We start from the raw sequence: 23,936 nt of genomic DNA, 5'->3' as shown, positions 1-23,936 counted from the left end.
CATTAGGGCTTTAATTTGACAGCAAATGTTGAACTTCCGGAAACGGCTTTGGAAATAACATATCAGAAAAAGACAGATTTGGAAACTATTACCCAGAGGGTTTCAGTCAATATGTTGTGGGCTGTTCAAATGGAAAGTGATATAGAAGTGAAAGGATGTGTGGTCCTAAGTCACCCCGGAGATGTGTTTAATCTGCCCAGGAAAGTGTTCTAGTCACCATCCTGGGGGGTATTTAAAAGACAAGTAGATGTGATGCTTAGCGACATGGTTTAGTGCTGGACTTGGCAGTGTTTGACTAATGACTGGACTCAATGATTTTTAGAGTCTTTTACAACCTAAATGATTCTATGATTCTGTAATTGCCAAGTAATGCTCACCTTTTTCCCCAAATGTTGAAACAATCCCAGACATACAATTAAATGGAAACAACTGCATTAAGAAGGGATATTGTCTCCTCCCTGTTGTGGATGGAGCAAAGCTGTGATGGAGGAGCATGCAAGGAAAAGACCTGATAAGGCTACTTGTCTGCACATCACTTTGGCAGGGGGAAGGGAGCCGTGCCCCCTGTCAAGCTCTTCTCTGCCAGCCCTTCTGCAGGCCTTTTCCAGTGGATCCATGCCAGCCCCAGGGCTGGCTTGTGGCCAGCTGGCCTGCCTCCACCTGCCTGTTGCTGCCAGTCATGGGTCAGAGGTGACACCGTGGTCAGAGGAGGGAAGAGCTGAGGGAATGTGCCTCTGAACCACTCTCTCCAGCAGCACTGTGCAGGTGATACAGCAAAGCAGCAGCTGATGCTCAGCTGCCACAGAAGGAGGAACTGGCCACTATCCCTGGGACATGAAGAAGGGGGACTATGCAGGACAGCTTGCTGGGAAATGCAAGAGGGTTGTGTGAAAAACCTACTTCAGTTGAACAGGCAGGCCACAGAAAGGGCAGCTGGTGGTGATGGTGCCATCTGACCATCCTCTTGAGGAGAGCCCTGCCTCCTTCCCCAAGACACTGGCCTGGGCACATTCCTCCCACCTGTCAGCCCCCTTAGCACGATAAAGTTTAACCACTCGCCAGCAATGTATGTGGCTTGAGATCTGCTGTGAAAATAAGAGGCTGCAACATAAGCTTCCCTCTGCTTTTGGATTACAGGTCCAAGGGCCAGCAATTCTCCAGCTACCCCACAAATAGAGAATGTGCTTCAGAAAGCACCTTGAATGTCAGCTAGCAGCTCCAAATGGTGCTCCAGGCAGGAGAAAGAAGTCCCAGGAGTATTCATCTCCTTTGCTGCTGAGGAAACAGGACTTTTCTTCTAGTGGTGCAGATGAGGCTCTGAAACTGTTTAACCTGAGATCTTTTATCAAAAGCTTAATTACTGTGATGCCCAAAGGAATATAAAGAGAGATACCCTTATTATAAATTGCAGTAAATACCTTCTATTTTTGTCAATTCCTAGTAGGACAGCCTGTGCCTTGATTCCCTGTGCGAGTGAAGTCTGTCCCTTCTCAAACCCTGCCTGCATATTCCCAGGACTGACATCTTCCACTCCCTCCCTCTTGCCCACTCTGTCTCTCTCAGATGATGCAGAGTGCCAGCAAGTCCCTCAATGGTGTCATATCTGTCCTTTTTATTCATTGCAGGGTTTATTTTTAGCCTGAAACAACTGCTTCCTAAAAATGGAGTTCCTAATGACACGGGAGCTGGACACAGCTATGTAAGGTATCCAGGGCTTGGCCTGACAGCTTCTCCCGTCTGTCTCTCTCTTTGTTGTGAGTACAGGACAGCAAAGTTTGCTGCTCCCCACCAGCCTTGCAGTGTTGGGGCTCAACACTAGGAAAGCAGCAGAGAGAAACCTAGAGAAACTAAGAGAAACTTAGTTCAAACTTTACCTGGAGTCCCTCTCTTCTCCCTCTCTTCTCAAATCAAGAAAGAGGGGGACATTTACCCACCCTTTGCTGCACTTCAAAGGTGCCCCTATGAAGGCAATTTGCTGGATCCTGGCAGGTTTTTACCTGCTTTTCTGCTGCAAGGCAGAAGAGGGACTGAACTTCCCTACTTACGATGGGAAAGACCGAGTGATCGACCTGAACGAGAAGAATTACAAGCAGGCACTGAAGAAGTATGACATGCTCTGCCTGCTCTTCCATGAGCCTGTGAGCTCTGACAAGGTCTCCCAGAAGCAGTTCCAGATGACAGAGATGGTCCTGGAGGTAAGTGCCACTGCATGTCCCAGTCGGGGTCAGTACCACAGCACTGCTCAGAGTCGTGGAGAGGAGCCACAGGACAGGAGACTCAAACGGTCTCATGCAGGGGAGGTTGGGCATCCAAAAGTTTGTTTAGTTGGATTTCAGTTAGCCCCTGCCTGAATTCTGCAAAGCCCGGGAAAAAGCCTCTTTTGTGCTCTTCTCAGTTTGCTGGGAAATAGCTTTTCTGGACTGTCGGAAATTCAGGCAGTAGCAAGTAACCTTGCAAACCTCAGAAACATGAACTCAGCTCAGCTCAGCTTTTCCAAATCTCAGCACCCGAGTCTGTAGCTTGAATTTTTTTGATCCTTTCTCATTCTGTGCAAGCCAGTATCCCACTTGTATTCTGGACTGAGTCCCATTTTTTATCCCACTAGCAGCAGTCAGCCAAGAAACCTTATCAAGCTGTGCAGCAAATGGGTGTCCTAGCTCCCCATCTCAAAAGCTCCCTGCTGGTGCAGCATTAAATCCCTTTTTGTTTTTTGACACTTGGTTGCCTGCTTGGAATCAGTCTTACTGTTTGTTAATGCAACCATTCTCTTCTGTGCTGGAAAAAGAGTGTTGTTAATTCTTTCGTGAACGAATGATTCATTAATCCTCAGTAAAATAAATCATGGCAAAAGTGACAATGTAGATTTGTAGCATTCTTTCTCATATTGTAGCTGTAATCCAAGGAATCATACAGCTGCAAGCCTCGATTGTTAGGTGCATGTTTTTTACCAGGACCTTGCAAATATTCCCTCTTAACTAAAAGACATATTTGAAAAGAAAGCAAATTCAGAATTGCAGAAGAAACACTTCAGCTTTATTTGTCAGATCCAGACAGAAAATGCATTGCACCCCTGAGAGTGTAGGAAATGTGAATAAGAAAATTTGCTTGCTGAAGGAAAGGACCCAAAAAAGTTCAGTGTCAAGTTCAAGGTCTGCTGACCTCCTCAGCAAGCCTGATGACTGCAGAAAGAAAGGTCCAAAAACTAACCGGTTTTTACTTACCTGTCAGGCAATGGTTACTTTCTGCAGGTGAGTGATCAAATAACATTTGGCAAAGAAAAGAAAAAAGTAATGCTTTAACTCCAGCTGAAATTAGTATTGTTGGTAGTATAATGACATTGATGTTTAATAGGATAGCTATTTTGTGCTTGATAGGTGTCAAACAGTTACCAGATACATATTTATAGGAACCTGACAGAAGCATGTCCCATCCCTGGAAATGTTCAAGGCCACGTTGAATGGAGTACTGGGCAACATGGCATAGTGGAAGGTGTTCCTGTCCATGACAGTGGCTTTGAACTAGATTATCTTTAAGATCCCTTCCAACCAGGCCATTCCATGTTTCCATGACTCTATGGTCTGATGTCTACCATCAGTTTGAGTCCTCATGACACCCTCACCCATGCTATCAAGGGTGCGACAGCTGCAATATAATCTGGCCTTAAGCTTTTATTTTTCAGGATTGGATTCAGCCATGAGTACATTAGCTTAGGATTCTGGTGATTTATTTGGTTTCCAATTGCTCTCTGCTGTGGACTTCTTATGTGACCTTGGGCAAGAGACTGAGGGTTAGACCTGCAGCAGCCTTTACATAATTGTAGTGCTCCAGTCCCCTAGAGCTCAGCTTCCAGCTAATGGTGCCACACCTCAACTGGCACTTGTGGCTTTGACCTCAAAATTTCCAAATCACTTGTAGTGCTGATTAAGTGCATGTATCACAGTTTCAGAACAGTCCCTCCCCTGGACTGAGAACTGCAGCAGCAGCAATCTGACAACCCAAGCACAAGAGAAATCTGCAGACTGAGCACTTTGCTTCTGTCACCCAGAGGGAATCAGAAGGGAAGAGGGTCTCAGAACACAACAGAGATATGTTCTATTCTGCATAGGACACAGGCCAAAATGGTGCTACAGTTCCCAATTTCTGTACTAATTTAACCATGGGAGCACTCTGAAAGGAGTGGGCAAGCCAGACTGTAATCTGCTCCTTCTTGTGAGAGCATTCAACTCCCTCAGTTCAAGCCATGATGTGTTGTACCATAGAGGGTCAATCTTAATTTTCCCTGTCAGAGCTCATTCAGCTGCTGCACTTCACTGCATGTTCACCAGCACAGGGAGAAGGAAAGAAATGTCTGCAGTGGCTCCTTGACTGAGATGTGGAGCTGTTTGCCTGTGAGATGAACTGCCTGGGATCATTATTCCTGGAAGCAGTCAGCAGCTGAAGCAGGTCTCTTGTAATTTGAGCAAGTCTTAGAGTAGTGAGCTGCTCTGTAGGCACAGGAGCAGTGACAGGGCTCTCCTTCCAGCCAAACCTGAGAAAGTTCACTCAGGAAGGTTTTACATATCTAATTTCAGTAGAGGGGTCAGGACTTGGAGTGCTGAAGGTCCTTTACACCTGAAATGAAGTATCTAAGAGGTAAATACTCCAGCCTTCACTATTCCCTGCCAGCTGTCTCGGGAGGTTCCCAGCACAGGGTGCTGCCTGTGATAAGATGCTCCTTTCTGGAGCACCTCATGTTTTTCCATCTAACTTTACTGACAATTTTCATGCCATTTCACATTGAGACATGCTGCTTTCACAGACTGGCAATACAGTGTGTCTTTAGTCCCCTTCCATACAATGTTATCAGTCTCCATCCTTAGGAATAAAAGTGAGCCTCCATCCAACACACAGGCAGGTATGGAGCAAAGCAAAGGTCTGAGCTGGTGGTTAAGGGCTGCTACATCAGATTGTCTTGTGGACATGCATGGGTGGGCACATGGGCTTGAAGAATTTAAGCCCAGAAAACCCCCAAACAGTCCATCCTTTCTACTTCTCTCACATGTGCCTTTTAAGAAATGTACAATTCCAAAGATCAAAGGCATGAAGAATTACGTCAGACACCAAAGAAAAGTGCAAGAGAGATCCACCATGGCTTCCTTGAAATATGTAGCTCATCAATAACAAGCTCTGACTGGGGCCTCTCCCAGGAGTGAAGAACATGTGAGGCTGTCTCTTAACTGGGTCCTTTGAAATTCCGTAGGGGCTCAGCTCATATGGCAACATTTCCTTCTTTCAGGGCACTTCAGCCTTTTCTCTTCCAAGTCTTTGCTCTTCATAAAACTTGCAATAGCTTCATGTTTGAGATCACTGACTCTGGAAAATTTGGTTTAAAAGGGCCAACAAGTAGAAAGCTTATTAGGGAAGACAGCTGATAGACAGGGGAGAGAAAAGAGAATCACAAGGCTCTCATTTAATTAGGAAATCAAACTGACAACATGATAGCACATAAGTAAAGTTAAGCACTTATTTAAGGACTTTACTAAACCATAACAACATACAGCAGACCAAGAAGTGATATAATAAGAAAAATTTCCTTCCAAGAGAAGCATGTAGGACTGACTGACACTGTCAAAAGCCGAGGATGCACACCCACTGTCACCAGAAAAGGGATGATGTCATCAAGCTGATATTGCATTTGGCACAGCACATGGGTATACAGCTCCCTGTATCCAGGTATACTGGATCAACAAATTCCCACGCAGCCCAGGGTCACTTTCCAGTTTAGAAGGGGAATGAAGACTATGATCATTTTGAAGTGGTCCTAACAGCTCTTACCACCTACATTGCTGGGTGCCACCTGGTCACAACAGGCTCCAGGGACAACTGAACCCCTCTGGCAGCAAAAGCAGCTCTTTGGACCATCATTAGTTCATGACAACAGCTCCAGGGGTGGCAGTGCCAGCCCCTCAGGTCCAGATTGGAAAGATGGAGGCTGTTGGGTTGGTCTGTCAGGAAAAATAGCCAAAGGACTGATTTGAGATGCCTACTGCTTTCTGGGTAGGATGGAAAAGAGTTGGGGAAGGATTGTTCTAAGACAACCCTGGGCAGAGATGCCATGAGCACAGACTGTTTCACAGCTCAGGTTAAAGGGTTCCTTTCCTTTGTGTACCTTTCTCCTATGACTCCACTCTGCAGCACTGGCTACTGGAAAGCACCTGCACCTTGAGTAGGGAAAAGCCTCCATACAAGGCAATGCAGAGTTTAATCCAAGCAGTCCCAGAGATAACAGTAGACATTCCTACCCTGTGGTGATGTTTGCAAGAGCTCTGCATGCTCCATGAGATGAGCACAGTGAAGAAAACAAAACAGCCAAGCAATCACAATAATTGTTTAACAGACAAGTAAAAGAAAAAGCTACTTGTCCTAAATGGTCTCAACTTAAATGAAGAAGGGTTAGGAGGGGGAAAGATCAAAGCAGTGAAGCTCAGAAATACCTGTTCTGCTTTTTTTCTCTTATCTCCTCTACTGTGATTCACACTGTCTCCTACCATCACTTCTAAGACCTTCTCCCTTCTCATCTCTGAATGACCTAAATAGGGAATTTGGCCTTCCAGTTGGCCAGCCCCTGTCTCTAGGAATCATGTAGCAAGAATAAATGAGTATTGGTGTTAGGGGCTTTCCTTTTGCACTTGAGAAGCTCTCTCCAGCAGCTGAGGGGTTCTCACTATCATAGCAGGCTGCCTGTGATGCACTCTGGTATCCTCTTTCTGCTGAAACTCCCTCAGTCCCAGTTCCCCTGCCATTCTTTCCTTGCCATCTGTGTGCATGTGTAATATCCTTAAAAAAGAGAGGCTCATCAAGCCCAGATATGTCAGTCCCTTCAATGCAACAGTGCCCCTAGACTGAAAGTTCGTGGAGAACTGGCCTAGCACAAGCCAGTCTGATAAGAGGAAAGAGAAGAGGGATGTGGTACTTCCCTCTCCAGATGAGGCCTAGGATCAGTCCAGTCTCTAGCAATAAATGGCAGAACAAAGTGAAACTCCTGAACGTATCTGCCAATTCTGTAACACATGGAAACACAGCCTGTATCTCCCTGTGGTGTGAAAGGGAAAGAAGGATTTTGAGTTCAGTAAAAGGCAAGGATTAAACTGTGTGTAAGCTCTACCTTCTAATTCATTTATTTCCAAGTGCTGAAACTACTGCACCTTCCAGCTCAGGATGGAAAAATTAGTACAAGATCAGCTGGTTTGGGAGTAATTTCACTCATATGGTCTTGAACTCTCTTGAGAGCAGATATTTCCACAAGAGTTCAGAGCCATGTGAGACATAGAAAAAAGTCTCTCTCTGCTTCTGATGCAACACAGAATAAAGTTTTATCAGTTTAGGTCTGTATACTTTATCCCAAAAATCCATAGGAACCAGGAGATAAGATTCCACTTTATCCTCATCGATAGGTATAAAAATATAAAATCTTAAAAATACATAAAATATCAGTAAAAATATAAATATAAACCCAAGCCCTTTCTTTAAGCACCCTTTTCTGTTTGCTTCACAAACTCAGATTTCAGACATTTTCTTTGAAAATGGCCATGTTTATGGGACAGTGCCTCAACACAATTTAGTGTCGAGGTATGAGTATAAATATGGATATACAAGATATGTTCAATGAGTGTCTCAAAAATTCTCATTTCTCTGGGTCCCTACAGAGCAAGTCCTCAAGGTGAGAGATGAGGGACATCTGGCTGGATAGGTATGTGTGCAAGAGCCTGTAATAAAAGAGGTGTTTTGGCTTCCATGTCTACAAAAGAAGTGCTTCCACTCTCCAGAGAAGTTAATGTAGAAAATAAGGAAGGGAGGAAGGAAAAGAAAAAGAAAAAGTGTGCATTGATTACTTCCCATTTGAGGCCATGTAAGTAGGTCTCAACTCAGCAACAGCCAGAACAGCCAGCAGAGTACTGATTTTTAGCAGTAGCACCCAGGGGGTTTCCCTGACTGACATGCCAGTCACAAAAACAGGTTACAGAAAGCTCCCTGTTTCACAGATGGGCACATTGACATCTAGGGACAACTGTGTACCTTGATCTTTCTGTGCAAGTGTGGCCAAAATAATTTCCAAGGCTGAATTACCTATTATTGACATATTTCTTTCTTTGAAGTCCCTCTGTCAGTTCCAAGTAGTGACTTTGGACAGGCTGCATGAGCAGCATCTCTTCTAAAACTGCACTTTCACAGCCATAAATGTGCTTTGAAAGGCACCTTTCTCATCTGCTAAATTATGACTGGGGAGGGGATTGTACCAGCATGAGTTCTGACATGAGCAGAAACCAGCTGTAATCCCAGGATCTAAAGAATGCAAATGTCTGCTGGAGACATGGCAGACCCCTGTGGGCTTGGGCTTGCTTTGCTGGCAGAGTACAAGGCCAAGTCTGCTCAGGTTTTGTGGCCTCTCTTGGCCCTGAAGTGTGGAGCTCTTATCACAGTCCAGCTGTTGCAGACAACCTCTGTAGATGTGATAGAATCGTGGAATAATTTAGATTGGAAAACACCTCTAAGATCATTGAGTCCAGCCATTAACCCAGCACAGCCCACCACTAAACCATATCTGAGTGCCACATCTACATGTCTTTTATATACTTCCAGGCATAGTGACTCCACCACTATCCAGAGCAGCCATCCCAGGGCTTGACCACCCTTTCAATGAAGGAATTTTCCCTAATATCCAATCTAAACTTCCCCTGGTGCAATTTGAAGCAATTTCTATGTAAGACCTTGAGCTGCATGGAGACTCAGAAATTTCTGAGCCACTCCTCCCTTCAGAAATACAATAGAGAAAAAATGTGAAAAAGTCCATCCACTTTGGTCTTGCCATCCTGCCATGCTAGTCAGGTTCCCCTAAAAGTGCCAGTAGGGGTTCTCAGTGTCTTTCTGCTGGGCTGGTCCTCAGGAGACAGTGTCTCACTTTTGTAAAACGAGATGCCTTTCATACAAATGCAAAATGGTTTGGATTTGAAAGGAATTTATATTTTACCTAGTTCCAACCCTCCTGCCATGGGCAGGGACACCTTTTACTAAATGAGGTGTGACTTCCTCTTCAGGGTGGGTCATCACACCGTGTTGCTCAAAGACCCCTCCAGCCTGACCTTGAACACTTCCAGGGATGGGGCATCCATGTTTTCTCTGGGCAACCTGTTCCATTGTCTCGCCAGGCTCACAATGGAGAATTTTTTCTTGGCCTTATCCTGAGTGAGGGGCCCAAGAAGGGCTAGCTTGAGCTCACACTCAGAGGACATGTGTGGTGTTTGTGGTTACCATTTCAAGTTGCCTGCCCTGGACCCTGACATTTTGCAGGAGCTGACGGCAGGCTGGGGCAGCTGTTGCTCTGTGAAGCAGACTGGGTAGGGATGGCCATGCCATGCTCGCCCACCCTGACCTTACTCCAGAGCCTGGTCTGCCAGTGCCCTTCATCTAAAACCAAAGTAATCAAAGCCCATGACTGCCCTTCCTTCGTGCCTGAGCTTCATTTGTGGGAAGAATGGAAAGGGGATATGATAATTCCTTTTAAACACCCGGGAGGGAGAAGAGCTATTTAAGCACAAACCCTAAGGACAAATGGGCTATGAATAAAACAAGTCTGGAACTGCAAAGTCCCTAATCACCAGAGGAGAAAGGGGAGAACAGTCCAATGAATCTTAAATGGACACTGACTGCTTTGTGGCAGAGACTGAATGACACGATTCTGAGTCTGATGACCAAAGATGTCCTTTTGCAGCCTCTGTCCCTAAATAACAGGCAACCAGGCACGAAATCCATGGCCTAGGAAAGAAGTGACTTAGCAAGGTCCAAGTTCTCCTTTCTTTTTTTTTTTTTTTTTTCCCTTTGCACATTGGGATTTACCTACATACATGAGAAAAAAAAAACAAAACTTGCCCAAGGAAATGGAGCGAGCAGCAACCAAGAGCTCAATTCCCGGGCAGTTGCTCCTCTCCGGCACCCGGAGGGTCAGCGCTCCCTCCTGAGCAGTGCTGATGGTGCTCATTCCTGCGTGCTCTCTGACACAGCTCCGGTGAAGGCCAGCTGCTGTACATGATATGTTCTTTTTCTGGGAACCCAGTCCGGCCCTGGCAGGAGACACTGCCATCAGCTAGCAGACCTCTGACATCTCAAACCCAGTGCAAGGAGGGCTGTGTGTATTTAAAGATTTCTTCAGTTCTTATTTCTCTCAGCTCACTCCTTGGTCTTTCTTGTCTCAAGGACCACTCTGTTCCCCCAGAGCCCTGCCTTGCTGATCCTTCCTGTGGATGCAGGATGGGAGCTCCTGGCTCTTGCCTGCAGCATCCTGAACTCTCTGGGATTCCAGAGGTGCTGGGTTACACTCACTTGGGTCAGAAACCGGAGAAATCGGGCTTGTTCCTGAGAGCCAGAGGCTCCATGTCATAGGAATGACATGGGCATGTGTAGGTGAACAGGCTTAATACCAAGCATGCCTACCTCCTGCAGCACCCACTAAAAGCACCCAGCTTCCTGCCCTGCATGGGCTTCACAGCAACTTCCAGCCTTCAGTTACAAAGCAGCTTTTCTGAGGCCAGAAGGAGAACCAGGGAGCAACAGCCTCACTTTTGTCAAGGACAAGGACAGCCCCCAAACTACACTGTCAGTCTCTGTTTTGAAAAGGGCAGCTTAGCGGGGTGGCCTCTGCCCAGTCCCAGATGCCTAGGGCAGCACACACACACAGACACACACACACGTCTCTGTCTGCCCTTGACATGCAAGTTGCACAGCTGAGTTGCCAAAACATCTGCGATGCCCTGCCAGCAGGGACCGGCTGGGAGTAGTGGCAGGTGGCCCCTGCGCCCATGGGTGCTCGGTGGCACGGGCACCAGCCTCGGTTCGCTCGCGGCTGGGGAGGCTGTGCTTTGGCTTGCAGCTGGCTAAAATTAGGGATGCCAGGAGCAGATAAAAATATAGCCCTAGCTATGTGAAACCTTTAGAGAGGCAGGCAGAGAGCACGCTGCCGTATGTCTGACCCCTCTGAGTGGCTGCGCAACAATTAAAGCTCCAGGGCAGCATTTTTGAAGCATTACCTGTGAAAGCCAGCTCTGAGGGAGTGACCTTTGCGTGTTCCATATTTGGGGACTTGCCTTTTAGTCCAAGGAGTAGTGATTTCTAGGAGGGAGGGGTTCAGCCTCTGCAAGCAGCTCGACTGGGGGAAAAGTGTAGTAAGGTGGGACCAACATACTCTCTTTCAGACCCAACTGCCAGCAAAGTGACTTTTCTAGTGGCAGCTGCTCAGCAGGCTTCTGGCCCTGCTCTTTGATCACCACGGTGCTTCAGGACAGCCTGAACTATGGAAGAGCCTAAGATATTACTAGTGTGGTATGCAAGGGGGTGCTAGTGGGGACAGCACAGCATTAGGAAAGAGAAATAATGGCCTCTGTTCTCCAAGAAACTGCCCAGTGTCTTAAACAGTGTAGCCAACTCTAGCGTGTAGGTGGGAGTCCTGCAAAAGGATTCAAAACTTCTGGGGGAATACACCAAAAACTTGCCATTCCCCCTTGCTGTTTCTGAAAATAAAAACCTAACATTCTGGGATATAAAATCATCATCATTTCATCAGCCAAGTTCTGACCATCAGCATGAACTGCAGCATTAAAGAGAGTAGGAGAGAAGCAGCAAAGGAGTGTAGATTGCTTGAGGGACATTTCCTCATCATCTCCCATTGCTCTTCTCTCTGCATTGCTGGAGTTTTGTTCTTCCTCCACTGCTAAATAGCAAAACAGAAAGCTCCCCATGGTTAAGAGAAGTGTACTCATGATGGCTTTCAGAGACACCCAAATGCCCCCAGCCCTTCCTCCCAAGCCTGAGCAGCTGGGGAAGATGAGCCTTATTGTCTGTGGGAACTCTGGGCAGGTGCTAGAGAAGTGGGAAGAAAATCCAGGCCAGAACGCCACAATGTCACTTAATGAAAACTGACTATGCTGAGTCAGCCACTCCTCCCATTCCCATTTTTAACCCTCTCTGAGGGATTTTTGTCTGCCATTTAGCAGCAAAACTGACTAGTGCAAGGTTTGGCATAATCATTGCTGCCTGCAGCTGGAATAGGAGCATGGTCAGGCAGAGAATGACATTTCTGCTGCTGTATAACCTAGGATTTCAGAATGACCCTATGGGACTGCTTAAATCTCCCAGAACTTCCCAGCATCACACCTAAGCTCAGATAGGTACAGTGGGTGTGGAGCTGAGATGTTGGGCAGGGAGCTGTACCTTTCCATATCCATTATTCTGAGTGCCTGTAACTGCTGACACCATCTAGGATGAGAGGATTCTTGCATACTTTGTAGTACTCAAGCTTCACTTTGGGCTGGACCTCTCACACATCCCAGAGGGCCATTCACCCCCTCACACTCCCCTAAAATCAGGTATGGTTCTTGCCTGAGGGATATGGGAGAAAGGAGTAGTGCTGTCAAACTCCCACCTCTTTTACCCACTGCTGCACAGGACCCAGCTTGGGATCCTATGGGTAGAAAATATGCATTGCAAAGACTTCATGAACGTGAGAATAAGGTTGCAAAATGTGCATGGGACATGAACTTACAACCTACTGGGCTCTTTGCTCGTGCTCTCAGCCAGTTCTGCCAGCCCGAAGCTCCTACTCTACCTCCTCAGGGACTGCATGATCTGTTATGTCCAGTTCTTCCAGGGCAGTTTTTACCCTCCATGTCTCTGTGCAGCTGTTGAAGCTAAATTACATGCTGTAGAGATAGAGGCTGACACAAAGGCAAGGGCTCTGGCTGGCCAAGACTTCGAGCAATATGAATTTAAAGGCAGGAGGAGGAGGGGCTGTGCTCTTAGATTACAGATGCCTCTGTCCCAAGGTCCTGAGCCAAGAGGATTGTCAAGATTAGAAACATTATCTGCATTCAAATCCCACTAGCATTATGGAATCAGAGAATACTGTAAGGGGATATATAAATGCTTGATACTGTAATGAGTAGGGGGAAAATAGCCATACTGCTGTACCTCTGGCATGCTCCATATTTTGCTGCCTTTTGGGGTTCAAATATAGGTGTGGGAATGTATCATCACCTATGCAAGGGTTAGACTCACCTGCTGCAGTGGAAAGCAGAGAAAGCAAGGCCAGGAGCAATGCCCAGCCCCTGCATAGCTTGCACTTGCAAATGCCACATAAACACCCTGCAAAGTCTCCTGCCTCCGGGCTCTGCCACAGTGGGAAGGGCTCCCGGCAGTCTCCCGTTACACAAAGACCTCCCTGTTGTGAGACCCTGCTCTGGTGAGGAGCTCAGGCTGTACTGTTCTTCTCACTGTCTCACTGGCATGAAGGTCCCTGCAGAGGAGGCAGGCTGCCCACTGAGCTCCCAGCTCTGCCCCCTCAGGCACACTCACACACCATACACAAGCACTCTCCTGTATGCCCAAACTGTTGCACATCTCTGGGGATGAGCCTCTTCAGAGGAACACCTTCAAACACTCACAGCCACCATACATACACCGCCAGGAGACAGTCACATAAGCCCTGCCACATAAACAGGCACACCTCCAGCATTACTGAGACCCTTTTTGGTGACTGAGCACTCCCACAGTCTCACAGAAAGAGGCTTTCATCACATCACCCACATTTTCTTGACACGTTTACTCTTTTCTAGCAAGCTTCCATGCTCACAGCTACAGAACTGCACCCACACCACTCCAAAGAGCTACCTTGTGTGAGCTGCATGCTGACATACATGACTCCTGATCAATGGCTCCTCTCTTGCACACACCCCTGCTCACATCCAACCACTTGTCTGTAGCAGATGTTGCAGCTTTTCTGCATATTTCTGACCTTCAAACACTCACAAGAAACCCTAATCACCCCCTGTGTGCAGGAGTCAAGAACTACTGGGTTTAAACTGCCCTGACTGTGTCTGGCACATGGCTGACATAACTGTAAGTAACTAAATCAAGTATGGACTGGACTAGACATGACTGAGCAAGTCTTCTTCCCTTGGCCATTCTGTGTTTTCCTCTGGTCACAGAGCAGCCAGAGTCTCAAGTGGTGGTTCTCAGGAAACTTTTGCTGGTGTACACAACCACCAACAAGCAGGGATGTGCTGACATTGTCCAAGAAAGCTGATGGTCCTACAGGCTCCATCCTTTTGTCCAGTCAGGGTAGATCCCCATAACTGGAAACAGAAAATCTCTTCTCTTACCACCACTCACTTGTAGATGTCTAGAGAACTCACGAGAGGTATCCATCTCTCATTGCAAATATAGGGCTCCAGCAGCTCTCAGGTGCTCTAAGGTGACCTGAGCCACCAGATGGGATGCTAAACAAGACCAGTGCCTTATCAGCCTAATCAATGGATGTGCAAATATAAACCAGTGCTCTGCCCCTTTCAGGCAGTGTCCACTGTAAGCACAAGCCTTGAATCTGCAGCCTTACCTTCATTTCAAAGCACTGGCAAAGATCAGGGAAACAGCACAGACACCCCTGTTTCCCGTGTAACACAGGCACCCCTTTTGCCTCCCATGGTGGCATTTGCCCCTAAAGACAATAGGGCAGGTGGCTGCAGGGGAATCAAAGTTGGAGCAATGCTGTGGTGGTCAGTGGAGTCTTTTTCCTCCTGGAGGGCTTTGGGACAGCCCTGAGGACGTGGAATTGGTGGAAGGGAGAAAACAACTGCATTCTCCATCTCTCCTTTTGCTCAAGCAAGGTCCCTGAGCCCTGATCATCAGGGTGCCTGCCACCATCCCCCAGAATTTCAGGGACAGGCTGCCGGCACAGGGAGCTGGCTGGCCCCATGACACCCCATTGCACGGGTGAGGTGGCTGCCCCGCCACTTTTGCTCCCCAATGCCTCTAATCACTGCTCACTCTCTCAGAGGCCTGGCACAGGCAGAAGCTATTTATAGCAGGGGAGCCAAGGGGCCACGTGGCCACGGTGGCAGCGCTGCTGGGTGACATTCAAACTGGCTTTGAGTCTGGGGGAGGGAGCCAAAATGAGCCAGGGCAGGGGGGGAGCTTCCTCATAAATCAACCCACCATCTCTCTGGCCATGGCTTTCTTCTGCCCCCTTCCAGCCTCCTGCTGCCAAGCACTGACAGCTGTGCCCTAATAGGGACATTCCTGCCCCAGAGGCTCCTGACCCCTCATCTCCATCATCCCCCGCCATCCGGCAGGGCTGGGAGGAGGAGCAGCAAGAAGACCATCAGCATCAGAGGCATTTGTGCAGCAGGAAGGGAGAGGGAGGAGGAGGAGAAGCCTCTTACAGCTGCTTGGTGGCTCTCAGAGAATCATTACTACCTTGTAGGGTCTCTAGTACGCTTGTGGTGGGGCTGTCAGTCAGCCAGTTCATAAGTGGATCCATTTACCAGGGTCAATGCATCTCTGGGAACCAATTTGGAATTCACAGGGTCTCACCCAGGGTCGCTCTCACCACCAGGCCCTTGCAGAGCATCTCTCCTTTCCTCACATATCTATTTTCACAAAACAGGCAGGAACTCAATATCTTCAAGAGGCCCCTTCGTCAAAGATGGTGGGAATGGGGTGCAGTGGTTTTGCAAAGCTGTGAGAAGGTGAACATAAGCATGGCTGGGCTTAGATGCATTTCTTTAGTTAAAACAGGGCATCAGGATTTGGGGCTTACTGAAGCCTAGACAGGAGGCATGACTTCAAGCACTTCATAGGAAAAGGAACCTGCTTTGGCCACCCAATCACATGCATGAAGAAAATGTGATGCTGCAGAGTCCTGCATGCATTGCTGCCTGGCACCATGCACTTCTGGAGTTAAAATGTCCATGGTGCCCATGTCACATTCCCCTGCAGGAGGCCACCAAGGCACCACAGAGGAAACAGGTTTTGCTTTGTGTTGGTGGCACAGGAATTCCTTCCAGCCATCCCCCCTGCTTTGGTGTCCCCAGTTCACTTAGGAGCCCTCTCCTGAGGCCAGTGTCAAACAGCACACGGTAGTGCCAGCAAACTCCCTGCTGCAACACAATGGGAACAAACCCAACCCTTGTGACCTCTGGGTTATCTCAGCAGAGAGGCAGCATGTGACACATCCCACCCATTGGTGCTGTTCTGCAGCAGAATATGGGTCACTTGTGTCTGTCATGTCATGCTAGCTGGGCATGATGCCCTTTAGCTACCCTGTGGCGTTAACACTACTAATGTTGGGCTCTCTGCTTCCCCACACAGCTGGCAGCTCAGGTCCTGGAGCCCAGGAGCATTGGCTTTGGGATGGTGGACTCCAAGAAGGATGCCAAGCTTGCCAAAAAGTTAGGTAAGTCCTAGGTCTGACATCTCTGGAATAGCTTGGAGAGACTGTGGGAGTGATGTGCCTATGGGAGTCCCTTAGAGGACAGTCAAATCCTTGTTACCAGGATGGGGAGGATGATGGTGGAACTTGCACACTGACCACCTGCCCACCCCAACAGGGGCAGGATCAGGGGCGGGGGTGAGGATGAGAGAAACAAGCCAAGACCCTTCCAGAAAGGCAAACCAAACTAAACCAAACCAAGTGAAAACCAAAGTCAATTTTTGCTGTAATGATGACAGGGTGTAAGTTCACAGCTTTCTGTGCAGAAACAGTAAACAGGTGCCATGGAGTAACTTCCTGCTCTTCCTACACAAAGACAGGACAGACACAACAGTGCAGAACCAGAACATATGGGGAAAACACTTAGCTCCCCAGATATCATCAGCCCCATGACCCAGTGACCCCTGTCAACCACTGGGGCACCCACAGCCTTGCAATTGCTTGGTAGTCAGGTGCCAATCATTCTGGCTTGTTCCCCAGAATGAAAGAGGAAACCTGCTCTAAAAGTGGAAGGCTGCTGCATTGCCCACCCCTGGACACAGCTGCCTTCCTGGGCCTGGCAGTCCCTTCATATTTTAGCCCACAAAGCAATACAGAAATACTGTGTACCATTAATACAACAGTACACAAATATACCACTAAACCTAAGGTTCACGCATACTGGACTGTAATTTTCTTTCCTAAATTAGAGGCTGGGAGTACTAATGGGAGCTAAACTAAAGACAAAATCTTCTACCTCTCCAAGAAACAAACTACCAGCCTCCTTGGCCAGTGGTACTCTGCCATCCTGCATTGCAGGAGACCAGTGCTGTTGATTTTGGAGCCTCCAACAAGGTTCTGTGGCACTCAGTCCTCAGTCCAGTGATACAGCATTGAAATCTGTCACCCTGCAGTCTGTGGTATCTCTATCATTGGTTTCTAACCCTTTTGCCAAGGCCAGCTAAGCCTCAGACAGTTGGAAGCTCACTTTCAGGTCACTGGTGACGCTCACATAGTTCAGCCTTCTCTGGACAGTGAGCACAACCCGAATCAAAATCCAATTTCCATATAGTGACAGGTTGTTAAAATCTGAGCTGCCAGTTAGAGCCCAGTATTTACTGCAAGACAGACAGCCAAGCTAAAACAAGTTTCTGGTGCAGAATTTTTCCAGCTGAGACCAAACTGTGAACTGGATGAAAAGTTCAACATTTGGGAAGAAGTTAACACCAGTTCTGGCTGAAGTTTGTCCCCTGTGTCATGAAACATAAGTCAGGAGATCACTCAGGATGTTTCTAACTAGACCAACACAGCAAACTGGCAATTGCATTTTCCCAGGAGGAATTGCTGGGATAACAAGCAAGACACTCTGCACTAAACATACTTATAACAACATGTTAACCACTTATTGTTTCCTCTCTTCCTCTTTCAGGCTTGGTTGAAGAGGGAAGTCTCTATGTCTTTAAGGATGAGCGATTGGTTGAATTTGATGGGGAACTGTCTGCAGATGTCTTGGTGGAATTTCTTTTGGATGTAAGTACAAATAAGCCTGGAGCTACATAAAACCTCTCAGAGAAGACCTTGCAAATACTTAGTTTGCTAAAAAAACAATGTACCTTTGTTTGAAATTTCATTCCTGCTTGCTATTCACTGGTAGAGATGGCATGTGATATCTTCCCCAATACCTGTCTGATCGTGAGATGCCAGGAAAGGTGGTATCTTATATGCCACTAAACACTTTATATCTTAGAGACAACCTCCCCTCTTTCCTATATAGAGTTTATTTGAATGGAAGTCAGCTACAATCCTTATAACCAACTGCTGTTCACCCACCTCAGTTAGCAAGCTTGCATGCAAACACTTTGCCATTTGCAAAATCTTTCACGCTTTTTCTTTCTTGTTTTAAAAAAGAGCTATTTTCACAAAAATAATATCCAAGAAGTAGTGTTCTCATAGAGCAACTAAAAAGAGCTCAGTGCATTGATAAAGGCTTATGTTGTAAACTATTTGCCCATTTCTAGACACAAGCAACATAGCATCTCTTCAGTGAACTTGCCAAATTGCACTGCCACGAGTGAGAGGAGATCAGGGTCCTAGAACTAAATGGTCTTGGGTCATTTTGTGCATGGGCACAGTGATGTACTCACCTTTGTGCTTAATTGCAAAAGCAATGCTGAATCCTACATCTATATGTTGCAATTCTCTTTATTTACATTTTATTCCTAGGGGAGGCAACAAAACCCATGGTCTTTGCTTTATAAATGAGAACATTTTGCAGTCGTTAGAAAGTCGTTGCTTTCCTTAGAAGTGAGGCTTTCTTTCTAAGTGGCCGTGCAATAATGCAGATAAGGGAGGTAAGGTGAGCAGCAGAGCTGGCTGGGTTTGTTTCCCAGGGTGGCAGGTTGCCTACATGGTCACCTGTGGTTCAGGACTGCTGGTGAGGAGAGGCATGGCCAGGGAATTAGATCCCTAGGACCTCAGCTCTCCCATGACAATGTCTGTGGCTGCATGCATTGGCCACATGCAAGTGGCTTCAGGGACAGAAATGGGCATCTGCCCTACCCATAAGGGCCACAGACAGGGCAGAGCTTTGCCATGACCCTGCAGCAGTGGAATCCAACATTCCCATGACTCAGGCCACTCTGGCAGCAGGAAATTGCACGTGCTACTGCAGGCACAGCAAAGACACAGCCTCATGCTGGAGCATCACTCTCAAGGATGCTGTAATGCACTTCATGAGGTTTTGCTTGCTATGCCATGCAGTGTGTCACTGAAAAATCATGTTCAGTGAACAAAGAAAGAGAGCAAGGACTTGTGGTTTTGTGTTTTCCACTCAGGAAGGAAAATACCTGGCAAAGCTGAAAATAAAACCAGACACTTTTGTGGTGCCTTGGCAACCTCATCTGAGAAGTAAGAGAAACCCAGAGGTTCTCTACTCCTCTGTAGCCAGTGGCTTGCCTGCTTTTTTTTTTCTTCTAGTGAAAACACACTTGATTTATACCACTATTGCTGGGCAAAAAAATCAGAACCTTCTCACCAGCAGTGACTAGTTAAGAAAAGAGAAACAAAGTTTTGATCAATGACAGTCTAAAGTGCCAGACAGGTCTTCCAACTTCCTCATTAACATTGTGATGTGTGTAGGACCAAAGAATAGGTTTAAACTATTTTGCACAGGATGAGGATCAGCCAGAAAAATTCACATCCAGACTTTCTACTGCTCCAAACCACTGTTTGGTCACCCTCTAATATGCTGGTTTTAATGTTTTTCAAAAGCAAGATCTTTGCAATAACCTCTTCCAGTAAATGACACTTGAAAAAAAAAGTATATATAGATTTAGATACACAGGTATCATTCACAGATGTTCACAATGATCATACCAGCCCCTTTCAACTTGGCCTCCTTAAGGCCCACTGCAATTGCTACTCCTCATCCCTCACCAAAGCAGGTCCCTCAGCATTCATTTGGGTTACCCAGTCCTCTATCAGCCTCCCTCTCGATGCTTCCACCTCTGCAGTGAACCTACTGACATCTCCCTTTGAAGGTGACCTGCTTCTCTCAGCTCCTCACATTAAGGCAGAGAGCACTAAGCAGGGTTTCCAACAGCAGAGAAATTGGGTGACCTCTTTCTCCCTGCTTAGGCTGCTTGTGGCACACCCTGCCAGGCATAGGTTGGTGCTGCAAATCACTGCATTACCACATGCATTTGTCATGGCAGTTGCTGGAAGACCCCGTGGAGGTCATAAACAGCAAGCTGGAGCTTCAGGCCTTTGACCAGATCGACGACGAAATCAAACTCATCGGCTACTTCAAGGGAGAAGACTCAGAACGTAAGATAAACGCGTTCCTCGTGGGACTTGGAGCCTGCCTGGGAGCTCTAGGGGCTGGGCACTGTTTGTTCTGCATGAACATGAAGGGTGGTGTGGTATATGGCAGCCTGTGACAGAGTGAAAATTGCTGGAGGATGAGTGCGTTTGCAGGCAAGTTTCTGCTGGTCTAATGCGTGAGCCCGGTCCTATACAAGCATTGGTGACTTTTCTGCATGGTGTCTGCTGGGAAGAGAAGAGAGCCATAATCCAGGGGCTCCTGCAGTAAAAGTGAGTTTACCTCATCCAAAAATCAGCTGAGGTTACAGTTACACTGAAAGAGCAACTAAAAGGAGCAAAGTGCCCCTTCTTGTGAGCAGCGATCCCAGAGGATCAAAGGAGGGAGGAGAGAAGGGAAAGGTGGACATGCATTAAATACTACCATGGCAAACATACAGCAGCAGTGAGCAGGGGCCTTTGGAGCAGCCTGGCAGAGGCACTGACCTGTTCCTCCTTGCTGACCCCCAAGAATGGGAAGAGGGTGGTCCCATGCCCTGAGGGATGTGCAACTCAGGGATGTCACTGTTGAGTAAGAAAGCGACACGGACTCCAAGCAGGCTGGTTTGCACAACAGCAGCTTTAATGTGAAAAACTCTTCTCTTTTTATAAACAGTTTTGATACATTCTACTAGATTAGCTAATTAACAAAAACATCTTTCTCACAAACAGTCCTTAAGAAGAACAAAAAAACAGAGTAAGAAAACACCACCTGCAAGTTGTTTATAATAACACGTTATCATCATTTCTCTACAACTCCCTAAAAGGTCTCACAAGTCTGCTGTGGGAAAACTAATCTCGTTTTCTCACTCTCTGACCAGGCTGTCCCACCTACACAGGGACCATTCTGGGCAAACCAAACTTTCACCAGCCTAGAAAAATCCTCATGTGAGAATCTCTCTGTCAAGCCCTGCAGTCTCATCTGCCAGCCCCAAGTGCTCTCCCTGCTATCTGGGCAGTGCTGGCAGTGTGCTTCCCAGGCTGGCATGTCCTGCCTTTAGCAGAAAGACAGGTATTCCTAAGAGAACAAACCACATATCACCAGGTCTGCAGTGCAACATCCCACCCACCTCTCCCTTCATCTTTCTCAAACTGGGCTGCAGGGCAGCTCAGGCAGGTTTGTGATCCTTACACTGTTCAGTAATAATGGCTTGGAAGAAAGGTGGGAAATGCCTGTTGTAAAATCCCCTGCCAGGGTGAGAGCATCTTTCCTGAACCCTGAGGCTCAGGGGGACTTGGTAGCAGTTATGGTAAAAACTTACCTGGTTCCTGCCCCGTCTTCCTGCAGTGGGAGAAGCCTGTCTGATCACACTTGGAGACTGTTTAGGGAATGGCAGCAATCCTTAATGCTGGAGCAACTCAATGTATTTCCCAGCTGAGCTACCCCTGGACCTGCTTCACAGAGTTGCTGATTTCAGCCCCAGTTAAGTATGGCATGCTGGGCTCTGCAGCTTTCCTGAACACTGTGGGACTGCACAGCATGTTGCTGCACAGGAAATCATTCTTCACTGTAAACCCTGGAAGGGTGGAAGAAACACTGGGCAATCATCTGATGGAGTTTGCAGTAATTTGTATTTGTTCTTCCCCCGATACCTTCTGGGCTGATCAGAGTGTGGCCAGTTGTCTGTGAAATATCTTCTTCATTCCCCTTTTCTCCTTCCAGATTTCAAGGCATTTGAAGAAGCAGCTGAACAATTCCAGCCCTACGTCAAGTTCTTTGCCACCTTTGACAAAGGGGTAAGCATCCACACATCTTCATGGTAGCTCACATTTGCCACCACCTGTTTGCTGAGAGCTCAGGATATTCCCAGATCTATTGTCTGGTTTCAGCTTCTCATTTTCAGCGTTCCTGGATTTTGTGGACTGTAGTAATCACATATCCTCTGAACAGAGAGAAACATAGTTTTTCCAGGAAAATCCTGGGAAGCTGTGTAGAAGCTGTAAGAAGCTTAGATGAAAAAATTCAAACAATTATTATCTCTCTTTCTGTAACCATTGTTTATAGATATAGTTCTCCAAAGTGTGCTATTCATAGTTCACCAGTGGTGTGAGATGTTTCTACTTTGAGATCAATCAAGTATCACCTTAGCAAGTCACTTTGTAAAAAGACCCTCTACTTTCATTAAGCATTTTTGCCTTCTGATCCACCTGAAGACTGGAGTCTTCTTTCCATCCCTGACTCAACAGCATCAGCAGTGTTGGTGTCTGCATTGGTATTTTGGCCCTGTTGCAAGACAGAAGGCAATTTCTGCAGCATGGAGACAGGTCCTGATGTGGGTTTGGAACCCAGCCTCTCCAGGTCAGCAGGCCCTGGGCTGTGGCTTTGCTCTGCCCCACTGCTAGACACCAGTAGTGTAGGGGGCATCAGTGGGTTTTTAAATGAGGAAAGATCCATTCTATTTTGTGGGCCACCCCTAGGAGTGCATGCTCTGGGAGAAGCACCTTGATCTCAGCTCTGCCAGCAGCAGACTCTGGGTAGGCAAAGAGGCACATCAGGCTCTCTCACCTGTGACTTCTGCACTGCAACAGGTTGCCAAGAAGCTTGGCCTAAAGATGAATGAGGTGGACTTCTATGAACCCTTTATGGATGAGCCTGTTCACATCCCTGATAAGCCTTACTCAGAAGAGGAGCTGGTTGATTTTGTGAGAGAGCACAGAAGGTATGTAGCATGCAGGATTCTCCTGGACAAAATAAGTGGGTTAAGGTGTCTGTCATTGTGACCTTGCCTCTCTAGGGCATCGCTCTCAAAAAACATTTTTATGATGACTACTTTTGATGATTTTTCTGACCCAGGTTTGAAATTGGGAAATTGCTGGTTTTTTCCTACTCCCAGAGGTACAAGTATCTGTGCAGCAGTCATAGTTCACCACAAGGGAGCTGGGATAACACAGCTTCCCTCCTTCTGCTCTTCCTCCTCCCTGGTTAGTCCTCACTCAAAAAGCACTGAGGCTGGAAGGCAGTGGAGAGTGAAATCTTTGCCCTAATTGCCCATGCTTTTAATTTAGGTCTCTAGAGAAGATGTCCCTCTCCAAGGCCTTTCAAGCCAAATGCAAATCCTGTCCAATCCCCTCCTTCCCAACAGCAGCTTTACTGATCTACTAACGGGTGTATCCTCTCCTGGTGTCAGATATGTCTGGAGGCAGTCTCTGAGCTCAGACCAAGCTCGGAGGAGCCACAATGGCCTAAGAGGCTCCTGCTGACTGTAGGCACAGAGAAGAAGGCACAGCTGTTACGGCAGTGTTGAGCCTCATGTGGGAATGATGCTGAGCACCTACAGTGTTTGATCAGCTCAGCAGGGGCTGTGGATGCTTGTGCTTTTTGCAATCAGGTTTATTGCACAGTTGTTTAGGGACTCAGCTACAAAAATAGTCTGGAAGTCACTGGAGAGGCTGATCCTGTGTCAAAGCACAGGGTTAAGTATAGGGACACAACAACCCAGAGGTGCTGTATTTTTATACCCTTAGAACCGTGCTTCAGGAGAGTGACACAGGCTACCTGCTGCGCCTACAACTGCACTTCTCAGCAGACAATCAAGGGGCCAGATGAGTTTGAGGAAAGCAGGGCCATCTATATCGAGAGGGGATCTCAAATCAGGCTCAGCTGGGGGTCTGTGTGCACACAGACAGGAGATCATCTCCAGAATCTGAGACTCACCAGAAAAAGTTCTCTGCTTTTTCTGAAATATGAAGGGCTCCTCTATCTTCCATGTACCCACAATTCGCTTTGCTGACCTTCTAGGCTTCTTGGCCTCAATCCTTCCCATTTTCTTTTCCCCAAGCTCTTTCTGTCAAGCAGCAGCATCAG

The 23,936-nt window shown here is 47.2% G+C and overlaps 1 protein-coding gene across 1 annotated transcript in view; it reads left to right on the top strand.

Moving 5' to 3' along the window:
* The first annotated feature begins 1,729 nt into the window (after nucleotides 1–1,729).
* Nucleotides 1,730–23,936, top strand: part of CASQ2 (calsequestrin 2) — a 33,809-nt gene continuing 11,602 nt past the window's right edge. The window contains exons 1-6 of the mRNA XM_059838060.1: nucleotides 1,730–2,195; nucleotides 16,174–16,258; nucleotides 17,703–17,803; nucleotides 19,987–20,098; nucleotides 21,795–21,868; nucleotides 22,661–22,791. Coding sequence (XP_059694043.1) covers nucleotides 1,962–2,195; nucleotides 16,174–16,258; nucleotides 17,703–17,803; nucleotides 19,987–20,098; nucleotides 21,795–21,868; nucleotides 22,661–22,791 — 737 coding nt within the window. The 5' untranslated portion in view covers nucleotides 1,730–1,961. The remainder of the gene's footprint in view (nucleotides 2,196–16,173; nucleotides 16,259–17,702; nucleotides 17,804–19,986; nucleotides 20,099–21,794; nucleotides 21,869–22,660; nucleotides 22,792–23,936) is intronic.

This window comes from Haemorhous mexicanus, chromosome 2 (assembly GCF_027477595.1).
Source record: "Haemorhous mexicanus isolate bHaeMex1 chromosome 2, bHaeMex1.pri, whole genome shotgun sequence".
Classification (NCBI taxonomy): Eukaryota; Metazoa; Chordata; class Aves; order Passeriformes; family Fringillidae; genus Haemorhous; species Haemorhous mexicanus.
This window is presented reverse-complemented; position numbering and strand designations above follow the sequence as displayed.